The 12,345-nt window shown below is 47.4% G+C and overlaps 1 protein-coding gene across 4 annotated transcripts in view; it reads left to right on the forward strand.

Annotated features, from left to right (window-relative positions):
• The window catches only part of PHLPP2 (PH domain and leucine rich repeat protein phosphatase 2), a 110,179-nt gene that overhangs the window by 95,353 nt on the left and 2,481 nt on the right, over nucleotides 1-12,345 (forward strand). For 2 of the 4 annotated variants that reach the window (XM_063945489.1, XM_063945488.1), the window contains exons 9-18: nucleotides 1,100-1,299; nucleotides 1,378-1,438; nucleotides 1,524-1,619; nucleotides 1,694-1,849; nucleotides 3,533-3,733; nucleotides 3,825-3,987; nucleotides 4,188-4,318; nucleotides 4,932-5,042; nucleotides 5,124-5,318; nucleotides 5,960-6,191. In XM_063945489.1, the coding sequence (XP_063801559.1) occupies nucleotides 1,100-1,299; nucleotides 1,378-1,438; nucleotides 1,524-1,619; nucleotides 1,694-1,849; nucleotides 3,533-3,733; nucleotides 3,825-3,987; nucleotides 4,188-4,318; nucleotides 4,932-5,042; nucleotides 5,124-5,318; nucleotides 5,960-6,191 (1,546 nt within the window). The remainder of the gene's footprint in view (nucleotides 1-1,099; nucleotides 1,300-1,377; nucleotides 1,439-1,523; nucleotides 1,620-1,693; nucleotides 1,850-3,532; nucleotides 3,734-3,824; nucleotides 3,988-4,187; nucleotides 4,319-4,931; nucleotides 5,043-5,123; nucleotides 5,319-5,959; nucleotides 6,192-12,345) is intronic. The other 2 variants (XM_063945490.1, XM_063945491.1) reach the window with 2 other exon arrangements.

Below are 12,345 nucleotides of genomic sequence, written 5' to 3' on the forward strand. Positions count from 1 at the left end.
ACAATTGTGCACGGCGGCTACGTGGTCCTACGTGAGCACGTTCATTAGGTTCTATGCCCGGCCTGGCCAACCTGTGGCTCACCAGCTGTTGTAAAACTACAAGTCCCATCATGCTTTGCCACAGTTTTGCTATTAGGGAATGCTGAAACTGTGGCAGGGCATGCTGGGGTGTGTAGTTTCAATACATCTGGAGAGCCACAGGTTGGCCAGGCTGTTCTATGCCTTTGATACTTCCGCCTCCCAGGATGCTTCCTTTGGACGCCATGTTCTTGTGCCCGCTATGGTGCGTCCCCTCCCATGAGGAACTGCTTTAGGACATACCCGATGTATTCCCTGTGGAATACCAGTGTACCCCGCTGCAGAAAAGGAGAGTTATGGTAGACTTACCATAGTTAAATCTCTTTCTACGAGGTACACTGGATTCCACAGGGCGCCCACCCTGACGCACTTAGCTTCTTTGGGTTTGTATGGCATTAGCCGCTGGTCCCTTCTCCTGTCGTGAGAATGTGGTTCCATGTGACTAACATCTGCCATCTCTTTTACCTGTTACTGCATTGGACTGGTTAACGAAACTGAGCTCCAGTGCCCTGAGGCGGGGTTATAGAGGAAGCGGTGCAGTGCATCCTGAGAACAGTCAAAGCTTTAGTTAGCCTGTTGGTGTCTCGGATCAAGATCCAACTGTACACCCCCGATGTATCCCTGTGGAATCCAGTGCACCTCGAAGAAAGAGATTTCTCTAAGTCTACCATAAATCTCCTTTTTTTGCGTCCAAAAATATTAGTTTTCAAGCGAAAACACCTAGGATCTGGGATAAGTTCACGGACATATCTGTTTTCGCGATCGCGTCCGTAAAAGCAGGGAGTTTTTTTTTGCTATTATTATTTAAAAAAATAAAAATAAAAAAATCCTCAGCTTTGATTTTATATGTTTGATACTTCTCAGTGACTATTATATCCTTAGAATTCACAGTAGGTGGTGCATATCCCTTGGCTGTATCAGCCTGCCTTATCATACAGGTCATGCTGATATGAGGACATTATGTACTTCTTCTTCTTTTTGGGCCTAGCTGACTAAATTCCATTCTCTGCCTCCTGCATAGGATGAATTGTCTTAAGCGAGTGAGTGGCAGCTTGGAGGGAATAAACAGCGTCACCCACCTAGATGTACGAGATAATCAGCTGGCAGAACTGGACCTCAGCTGCTTGGGAAGCCTAGAGCAACTGCACTGCCAACGCAACCAGCTAAAAGAACTGACGCTCTGCGCAATCTCCCTGCGAGCAGTTTACGCCAATTCCAACCGTATGTTCAGCTGTTGTCTTAGGTTTGTAGTGTTACCCGATATGGTCACTTTGCCTGACTTGCGCTGTTTCTTTGCAGGATTGACATCAGTGAATGTATACCTAGTTCCCGCTGTGCTGGCCACGCTAGACTTGTCCAGGTAAGTGGTATGTGTATTCTCAGTCTGGCGAGGACACTGCGGCTCGTGATACTGTTTGCCTAACTGCAGGCTTTTTCCGACACAGGAACTGCTTAACGGCTGTCCCGGAGTGGGTATGTGCAGCCAAGAAGCTGGAAGCCCTAGATCTCAGTTGGAACCTATTGACAGAGTTGCCATTAAGGTAAATCTGGAAATGTTAAATCATTGCAAAATAAATTGTGAGCTTGTATGGCTAAAGCTGCTCTTTTGCCGTAGGATCATGTGCTGTCCCAATCTGAGAAAGCTGCTCCTTGGGCATAACCAGCTGAAGTGCCTGCCCTGTCCGCTGGACTCGGTCCCTCTGGAGACTCTCAATGTCCAGCACAATTTGCTCAGGCACCTTCCTGACACCCTCTTCACTGTAGCTTTAAAGTAAGTGTCCAAACAACAGCTGGCAGACAGGCATAAAGTCAGTGACTTGGCAAAAGAACATCATTTGATGTACAGTATGTTTCACTTTAACATTTTATTTTTTTTAAAACCCCTGAAACATTTTTATAGCAGAAAAGTATTTGGCTGCAAAAAGTAGATCTATACACCCACATCCCACTGTGTCAACAGATGTCTAATATACCACATAGTAACTCTACTGTATATATTTCAGAACTGATCAATGTCTATTGTCTTATTGTTCCTTCATGTCCTCTCTCTTTTACTCCATAATGCTTTATTTCTTGCGGCTTTTCATACGCTCCTTGGCTTATTTACTGTGTGTGGATCTCCCCTTTGTTTATCGGTCTTATTGTCGATACGTTGTAGAAAGCTGCAAACATCTAGCAGCTTAGTATATTGCTTTCTGTGTATTTATTTGATATAGAAAACAGCTGCAGTGATGGATGGCACAGTGGTAGTGCGCTGCAGAATAAGTCCGTGTAAAGTGAGGCTAATGAGACCCCCGCCCCATTCAGAGCAAGCTGCAGTGCATAAAACCAGAGTTATTACGGACTGCAGAACACACAACACATTCAGAGCACATAAATCCAGGGTGGCTAATGACTGCAGAACAGACCCCACATTCAGAGCAAGCTGCAGTGCCTACAACCAGGATGACTACAGCCTGCAGAACAGACCTTACATTCAGAGCAAGCTGCAATGTATAAAGCCAGGGTGGCTATGGGCTGCAGAACAGACTCCATATTAAGAGTAAGCTGCAATGCATATAGGTAGGGTTGGTATGGGCTGCAGAACAGACATCATATTCAGAGTAAGCTGCAGTGCATAGAACCAGGGTAGCTATGGGCTGCAGAACAGACCCCATATTTAGTGTAAGCTGCAGTGTATAAAGCCAGGGTGGCTATGGGCTGCAGAACAGACCCCATATTCAGAGTAAGCTGCAGTGCATAGAACCAGGGTGACTATGGGCTGCAGAGCAGTGCAGTATCTGCTTATGTGTGTGACTTTTGGCAGGCCTGCCTCAGGGAGGGAATTCCTTCCTTGAAAGAGGTCCTGGATAGTAATGACTGGCTGCAGTCGAGAAGGACAAACCCCGACACCATTCCCTGGATAGTATGGGTCTTCCTGAACAGGAAGACCTCACCTGACCACCTACCCCCCAGGATAGCGTACATTGCAAATACTCCACATGTGAAGAACTGCATTTTAGGCATGTCCCCCCCTCTATAGTAGTACTTACCTGAAAGCTTGATGACTAGTGTGCGTTCTACTGCTGTGTTGGGCCAGTGATGCAAGTGGCGCCCTGCAACTACCCGCAGGCGCAGAGGCTAGCGCCATGAGGCTTATCCCATGTTGCTGGTAGAAAGGAGGAGTTGCCAATCACACTGCCATTTCAGATACCCCACAGCCACCAAGGCTGTGTTGGTGCCTCATTGAATCAGGAGGCTCTTCCTCAGCCACTTTACTAATAAAGAAATAATGTATATGAAAATCCTAAAAGAACAGTAGCTGCCATAGAGAAAAGCAGGTACTTCTACAGACTGGGTCACAGAGAGGGAGAAACCTCAGCTTTTACAGTTACATTTAAGTGTCCAAGCTCTGCAGATTTATATCCTTTGCACTTCTATGGTTCCATAAATTCACATGGATGGAATTTGTCAGTCTCAGGTTTCTCAATGCATCTGCAAATGTCCTGGAGTCCCTGCCATCAATGTGTAGTGGAGAAGAGAGTGGGAGCCAGCTGTACGTCCTCTACTTGACCAACAACAAATTAACAGATCAGTATGTTCCTTTCTTAACCCTACACACGAACCTCCGAGTCCTGCATCTGGCATATAACCTGCTGGACACCTTCCCAGCCAGGTGAGATGGTTGACAATAGGGTTTCATTGTGTTCACTTCAGCTGTGTACCTATTGGAGTCACCTACAACAACCTGGACTATTGTCTTGTAGTAAACTGAGCAAACTGGAGAATTTGGAGGAGTTGGACCTTAGTGGAAACCGCTTGAAGTCTATCCCAAGCACAGTGTCCTACTGCAAGCATCTGCACACCCTCATCGCTCACTCCAACTGCATCAGCGTGTTCCCGGAGATTTTCAATCTTCCACATATCCAGGTCTCACCCCATCTAAAAGCTATTCAATCAGACCTCTCCTAGCGCTCCGCTTCTTGCTCTGATCCCCTATTATCTCTCCTCTTCCCCCCTCTCTTACCCCTGCAGGCTGTGGTAGAGCTGTAGAGTTGTGTACATGGTGTCATCTCATTGTCACTGACTCGGCCTCTGGCATGAGATGTTGCTGCTCTTTGTTCCTGCAGCTGGTTGACTTGAGTTGTAACAGTCTGATGGAAATCCCGGCGCCCGACACACTCCCTCCTGCCCTGCATGAGCTGGACCTGAAAGGGAACCGCGACCTGGTGCTGGATCATCAGCTCCACGACATCTACAGGTAATTGAACCTTGTACTCGCAAAATGCTGATTCTATTCATTGATCACCTCGCTATCTTTCCTAAATGGTGCACTGCTAGCTCCATGCATCAGCTGCATCTAGTGCAGGTCTAGCACCAGGTGTTGGCTGCATTTGGTGCACTGCTCACCTCAGTCATCGGCTGCATTTGGAGCAGTGCTAGCCCCATTCATTGTCTTCATTTGACACAGTGCCAGATCCAGATGTTGGCATTTGGTGCATTGCTACCAACAGGTTTTTTGGTTGCATATGGTGCTATGATAGCTCCAGGCATCAGCTGCATTTGGTGCACTGCTAGTCCCAGTCCTCTGCTGCATTTTGCACAGTGCTAGTCCCCAGGTCTTGGCTGCTTTTGGCACAGTTCTAGCCCCATTCCTCAGCTGCATTTGGCGTAGTGTTAGCCCTAGGCATTGGCTGTGTTTGGTGCACTGCTATCCCCAGGTGTTGGTTGTATTTGGTGAAGTTCTAGTACCAGGTGTTCACACTTGTCTAACCGCTCCCTCCATGCTAACACATCTACTGTATCTAAATGTAAATTATATCGTTATGTCATGAATTGTGTGTAACAAAATGGCTGCTGTTGTCTCTCTGCAGTCATATCCCCGTACTGAAAATCGACCGCAAACCTTTGCTGAATGCTGATCTGACTGCACCGTCCATTCCCTGGAATCATGGCTTAGCTGAGCTGTCTGGCCAGAGGAACAAGTGAGTATTGTTACCATCCATGAAAAGAGCAGTTTTACTGTAGTAATTGGAGTAACGTTTGCGTGTCTGACACCCCTGTAGGCTGTGTGTCTCTTCACTGGCCATGAGTGATTTCGCTGATGGGGTAGAGGCTTTGTACGGCATGTTTGATGGAGACAGGAACGAGGAGGTGCCGCGTTTGCTGCAGTGCACCATGGGAGACGTTCTTCTTGAAGAACTGCAGCAGTTATGCTGCGATAGAACCTTCATGTGCCACACATTCCTTGTATCACACAGGTCTGCTGCTTTTCCCTTCTCTGAATGCATCCTTTAAAATCTAAAATAATTAATTTTGAGAAATTCATGGCGAAACGTCTGTTGGCGAAACAACGTTGGCCATAAACACTCCTTTTGTAAAATTCATTGGAGTGTATGTACTGCTATGAAGTGCACATTGGCGGGAGTCCATCTTGTGGGTAAGGCAATAATGCAGCCTATATGTGATGCCTAGTAGTGGTACCACTGAGGTACAAAGTGTTATCTGCAACAGGAATGTCAAATAGGAAATTCCTTATAGTTATATGAAATATACATGTAATGTATATTATTTAGTGACCGTATGGACTCCTTTTCCATGGATGCATCCGCCCCTTCAATCTTTACAAAGTAGTAATCCCACCTATAGGTATTAAGAAGTTACTGCGCCTTAGAGAAACCCTTGTTTCTGGAATAACTTTTAGCAGTGGTCCCATCAGGTGCAGTTGGTGCATCTAGGTGTTAATCAGTAAAAAGTTATTTCTGATAATTTGCCCTCCTTGAGGGCGGAACAGTCTGTGCCCCGCTATATTGCCATGCTTATTCATTGTTGCAGCTTATAACTTCTCTGATCACTGAAATATTCCGCTCTGTCAGATGATTATTGTTGCTTTTCCCATTAGGAAGCTTGGCACGGCAGGTCAGAAACTGGGATCTTCTGCTCTCTTGTGCTATATTGGGCATAGTGCAGCCGACCACAGCAACAGCTTCTCACTGACTGTGGCCAACGTCGGTACCTGTCAGGCGGTCATGTGTCGGAATGGGCATCCTCTCACTTTATCCCGAGTGTTCACCTTGGAGCACTGCCCTGAAGACCTTTTAAGAATCAAGGAACAAAAGGCAATTATCACTGAAGTAGGTGTCCAATTTTGTGATATGTCCTTCCATTGCACAAATATGTCCAGAGGTGTGGAAATTGTACTCATTATACATGTGCATTTTGAACGCGGTCGGATCTTGCGATTTCTAGCCTAAGCAGCTTGGAGCATTTATGAGGGATTCACAGTTGTGCATATCTCTGTAGCTTCTCAGTTACAGCCCAATTAGGCTTTACTGGGTGTCCACACGTAGGAGAGGTGTCCTGTGGGCGTGTAGACAGAGTTGCAGGCGAGTCTGAGATGACCTCATGTGAAGTCTGATCTCCTGCGGCAAGAATGGGGCTGATGCAAATGCAGGGAATAGCGACACACAAGCGGAGGGCTGGAGGCGCAGTGCGGTTGCATAGATTTGGGCGATTACAGGTGGATTTTCATGTGTATATCCGAAATTGCGACCACTTTCCGTGCTACTCAGAATCACGCCCTTAGAGGATGTGAACATGACTTCATCAAGAGAGACGCAGCATCGGATCACTCTGCGGAACCATGGGGCAGCTGAGTAACCCGGATGTTGAGATGCAGTATATCACACCCTGTTATCAATTTTTTTTTATTTTTTTTTTAGTGCATTGTATTTGGGGAAAAACCATTATAATTCCATAGGAAAAAGTAATTGCCCTGACTATTAGCAGAATAATGGCTCCATAAAATTACTCCTAAATCTACTTGTAGTTTAATGCCCCTGTGTGTATGTTTTTCAAGTTCTAACCGTGCTTAGGGGGTTATTCAGGTTTGTTAGCAATTGGGCAAAACCATGTGCACTGCAGGTGGGGCAGATATAACATGTGCAGAGAGAGTTAGATTTGGGTGGGTTATATTGTATCTGTGCAGGGTAAATACTGGCTGCTTTATTTTTACACTGCAATTTAGATTTCAGTTTGAGCACACCCCACCCAAATCTAACTCTCTCTGCACATGTTATATCTGCCCCATCTGCAGTGAACATGGTTATGCCCAATTGCTAACTTTCTTGGTTTGCTAACAACTCTGAATAATGACCTTTGTTCAAAATCCAATAGTATAGATTTTTTATGTTTTATTACTTATTATTTATATTTCTCTAACGTCCTAGTGGATGCTGGGGACTCCGTCAGGACCAAGGGGATAGCGGCTCCGCAGGAGACAGGGCACAAAAGCAAGCTTTTAGGATCACATGGTGTGTACTGGCTCCTCCCCCTATGACCCTCCTCCAAGCCTCAGTTAGGTTTTTGTGCCCGGCCGAGAAGGGTGCAATCTAGGTGGCTCTCTTAAAGAGTTACTTAGAAAAAGTTTTTAGGTTCTTTATTTTCAGTGAGTCCTGCTGGCAACAGGCTCACTGCATCGAGGGACTTAGGGGAGAGATTTTCAACTCACCTGCGTGCAGGATGGATTGGATTCTTAGGCTACTGGACATAGCTCCAGAGGGAGTCGGAACACAGGGCTCGCCCTGGGGTTCGTCCCGGAGCCGCGCCGCCGACCCCCCTTGCAGACGCTGAAGATGAAGAGGTCCGGAACCAGGCGGCAGAAGACTCTCAGTCTTCATCAGGTAGCGCACAGCACTGCAGCTGTGCGCCATTGTTGTCAGCACACTTCACACAGCGGTCACGGAGGGTGCAGGGCGCTGGGGGGGGGGCGCCCTGGGCAGCAATGTATAATACCTGTATGGCGAAAAATACATCACATATAGCCCTTGAGGCTATATGGATGTATTTAACCCCTGCCAGATATCTAAAACTCCGGAGAAGAAGCCCGCCGAAAAGGGGGCGGGGCCTATTCTCCTCAGCACACAGCGCCATTTTCCCTCACAGAAAGGCTGGTGGGAAGGCTCCCATGCTCTCCCCTGCACTGCACTACAGAAACAGGGTTAAAACAGAGAGGGGGGGGCACTGATTTGGCGATATGTATATATATTAAAATGCTATAAGGGAGGAACACTTATATAAAGGTTGTCCCTGGATAATTATAGCGTTTTGGTGTGTGCTGGCAAACTCTCCCTCTGTCTCCCCAAAGGGCTAGTGGGTCCTGTCCTCTATCAGAGCATTCCCTATGTGTGTGCTGTATGTCGGTACGTGTGTGTCGACATGTATGAGGAAAATATTGGTGAGGAGGCGGAGCAAATTGCCTGTAATGGGATGTCACTCTCTAGGGAGTCGACACCGGAATGGATGGCTTATTTATGGAAATTACGTGACAATGTCAACACGCTGCAAGCCGGTTGACGACATGAGAGGGCCGGCGAACAAATTAGTATCTGTCCAGGCGTCTCAAACACCGTCAGGGGCTGTAAAATGCCCATTTACCTCAGTCGGTCGACACAGACCCAGACACGGACACTGATTTCAGTGTCGACGGTGAAGAAACAAACGTATTTTCTTTTAGGGCCACACGTTAAGGGCAATGAAGGAGGTGTTACATATTTCTGATACTCCAAGTACCACAAAAAAGGGTATTATATGTGAGGTGAAAAAACTACCTGTAGTTTTTCCTGAATCAGATAAATTAAATGAAGTGTGTGATGATGCGTGGGTTTCCCCCGATAGAAAATTATTGGCGGTATACCTTTTCCCGCCAGAAGTTAAGGCGCGGTGGGAAACACCCCTCAGGGTGGATAAGGCGCTCACACGCTTATCAGAACAAGTGGCGGTACCATCTACGGATAGGGCCGTACTTAAGGAGCCAGCTGATAGGAGGCTGAAAAATATCCTAAAAAGTATACACACACATGCTGGTGTTATACTGCGACCAGCGATCGCCTCAGCCTGGATGTGCAGAGCTGAGGTGGCTTGGTCGGATTCCCTGACTAAAAATATTGATACCTTTGACAGGGACAGTATTTTATTGACTATAGAGCATTTAAAGGATGCATTTCTATATATGCGAGATGCGCAGAGGGATATTTGCACTCTGGCATCAAGAGTAAATGCGATGTCCATATCTGCAAGAAGATGTTTATGGACACGACAGTGGTCAGGTGATGCAGATTCCAAACGGCACAAATATGTATTGCCGTATAAAGGGGAGGAGTTATTTGGGGTCGGTCCATGGGACCTGGTGGCCAGGGCAACTGCTGGAAAATCCACCGTTTTTTACCCTAAGTCACATCTCTGCAGAAAAAGACACCGTCTTTTCAGCCTCAGTCCTTTCGTCCCTATAAGAGTCATATCTGCCCAGGGATAGAGGAAAGGGAAGAAGACTGCAGCAGGCAGCCCATTCCCAGGAACAGAAGCCCTCCACCGCTTCTACCAAGTTCTCAGCATGACGCTGGGACCGTACAGGACCCCTGGATCCTACAAGTAGTATCCAAGGGGTACAGATTGGAATGTCGAGAGGTTTCCCCCCTCGCAGGTTCCTGTAGTCTGCTGTACCAATGTCTCCCTCCGACAGGGAGGCAGTATTGAAAACAATTCACAAGCTGTATTCCCAGCAGGTGATAATAAAATTACCCCTCCGACAACAAGGAAAGGGGTATTACTCCACACTATATGGTGGTACTGAAGGCTAGGTGAGACCTATTCTAAATCTGAAAAATTTGAACACTTACAAGGGTTCAAATCCAGATGGAGTCACTCAGAGCAGTGATAGCAAAGAACAAGGGGACTATATGGTGTCCCGGGACATCAGGGATGCTTACCTCCATGTCCCAAAATTTGCCTTTTCTCACCAAGGGTACCTCAGGTTCGTGGTACAGAACTGTCACTATCAGTTTCAAGACGATGCCGTTGGATTGTCCAAGGCACCCCGGGTCCTTACCAAGGTAATGACCGAAAGGAGGATTCGTCTTCAAAGAAAATGGACGACCTCCTGATAAGAACAAGGTCCAGAGAACAGTTGGAGGTCGGAGTAGCACTATCTCAAGTAGTTCTACGACAGCACGGGTGGATTCTAAATATTCCAAAACCGCAGTTGTTCCGACGACACGTCTGCTGGTCCTAGGGATGATTCTGGACACAGTCCAGGAAAAGGTGTTTCTCCCAGAGGAGAAAGCCAGGGAGTTATCCGAGCTAATCGGGATCCTCCTAAAACCAGGAAAAGTGTCAGTGCATCATTGCACAAGAGTCCTGGTAAAAATGGTGGCTTATTACGAAGCGCTTCCATTCGGCAGATTTCACGCAAGAACTCTTCAGTGGGATCTGCTGGACAAATGGTCCGGATCGCATCTTCAGATGCATCAGCGGATAACCCTATATCCAAGGACAAGGGTGTCTCTCCTGTGGTGATTACAGAGTGCTCATCTTCTAGAGGGCCGCAGATTCGGCATTCAGGATTGGATGCTCGTGACCACGGAGGCCAGCCTGAGAGGCTGGGGAGCAGTCACACAAGGAGTGTGATCAAGTCTGGAGAATTCTCTCCACATAAATATACTGGAGCTAAGAGCAAAATTTATAATGCTCTAAGCTTAGCAAGACCTCTGCTTCAAGGTCAGCCGGTATTGATCCAGTGGGATAACATCACGGCAGTCGCCCACGTAAACAGAAAGGGCGGCACAAGAAGCAGGAGGGCAGTGGCAAAACTGCAAGGATTTTTCGCTAGGCGGAAAATCATGTGATAGCACTGTCAGCAGTGTTCATTCCGGGAGTGGACGACTGGGAAGCAGACTTCCTCAGGCACGACTTCCACCCGGGAGAGTGGGAACTTCATCGGGAAGTTTTCCGCATGATTGTGAACCGTTGGGAAAGACCAAAGGTGGACATGATGGCGTCCCGCCCGAACAAAAAATGGGACAGGTATTGCGCCAGGTCACGAGACCTTCAGGCGATAGCTGTGGACGTCCTGGTAACACCGTGGGTGTAACAGTCGGTGTATGTGTTCCCTCCTCTGCTTCTCATAACCAAGGTATTGAGAATTATAAGACATAGAGGAGTAAGAACTATACTCGTGGCTCCGGATTGGCCAAGAGGGACTTGGTAACCGGAACTTCAAGAGATGCTCACAGAGGACTAATGGCCTCGGGAGCTAAGAAGGGATTTGCTTTCAGCAAGTACCATGTCTGTTCCAAGAGGAACCGTGGCATCGGCCTTTAAGAAAGGACCTGCTCCAGCAGGGACCTTGTCTGTTCCAAGACTTACCGCGACTGCGTTTGACGGCATGGCGGTTTGAACGCCGGATCCTAAGGGAAAAGGCATTCCGGAAGAGGTCATACCTACCCTGGTCAAAGCCAGGAAGGAGGTGACCGCACAACGTTATCACCACATGTGGTAAAAATATGTTGCGTGGGTGAGGCCAGGAAGGCCCCACGAAAAAATTTCAACTAGGTCGATTTCTGCACTTCCTGCAAACAGGAGTGTCTATGAGCCTCAAATTGGGGTCCATTAAGGTTCAAGTTTCGGCCCTATAGATTTTCTTCCAGAAAGAATTGGCTTCAGTTCCTGAAGTCCAGACGTTTGTCAAGGGAGTATTGCATATACAGCCCTTGTGTGCCTCCAGTGGCACCGTGGGATCTCAACGTAGTGTTGGGATTCCTCAAATCATATTGGTTTGAACCACTCAAATCTGTGGATTTGAAATATCTCACATGGAAAGTGACCATGCTGTTGGCCCTGGCCTCGGCCAGGCGATTGTCAAAATTGGCGGCTTTGTCTTACAAAAGCCCATACTTGATTTTCCATTCGGGACAGGGCAGAACTGCGGACTCGTCCCCAGTTTCTTCCTAAGGTGGTGTCAGCGTTTCACCTGAAACAACCTATTGTGGTGCCTGCGGCTACTAGGGACTTGGAGGACTCCAAGTTGCTAGACGTTGTCAGGGCCCTGAAAATATATATATATATATATATATATATATATATAATTCCAGGACGGCTGGAGTCAGAAAGTCTGACTTGCTGTTTATATTGTAGGCACCCAAAAAGCTGGGTGCTCCTGCTTCTAAGCAGACTATTGCTCGTTGGATTTGTAGTACAATTCAGCTTGCACATTCTGTGGCAGGCCTGCCACAGCCAAAATCTGTAAATGCCCATTCCACAAGGAAGGGGGGCTCATCTTGGGCGGCTGCCCGAGGGGTCTCGGCTTTACAACTTTGCCGAGCTGCAACTTGGTCAGGGGCAAACACGTTTGCTAAATTCTACAAATTTGATACCCTGGCTGAGGAGGACCTGGAGTTCTCTCATTCGGTGCTGCAGAGTCATCCGCACTCTCCCGCCCGTTTGGGAGCTTTG

Source organism: Pseudophryne corroboree, chromosome 11 (assembly GCF_028390025.1).
Source record: "Pseudophryne corroboree isolate aPseCor3 chromosome 11, aPseCor3.hap2, whole genome shotgun sequence".
NCBI classification, from domain to species: Eukaryota; Metazoa; Chordata; class Amphibia; order Anura; family Myobatrachidae; genus Pseudophryne; species Pseudophryne corroboree.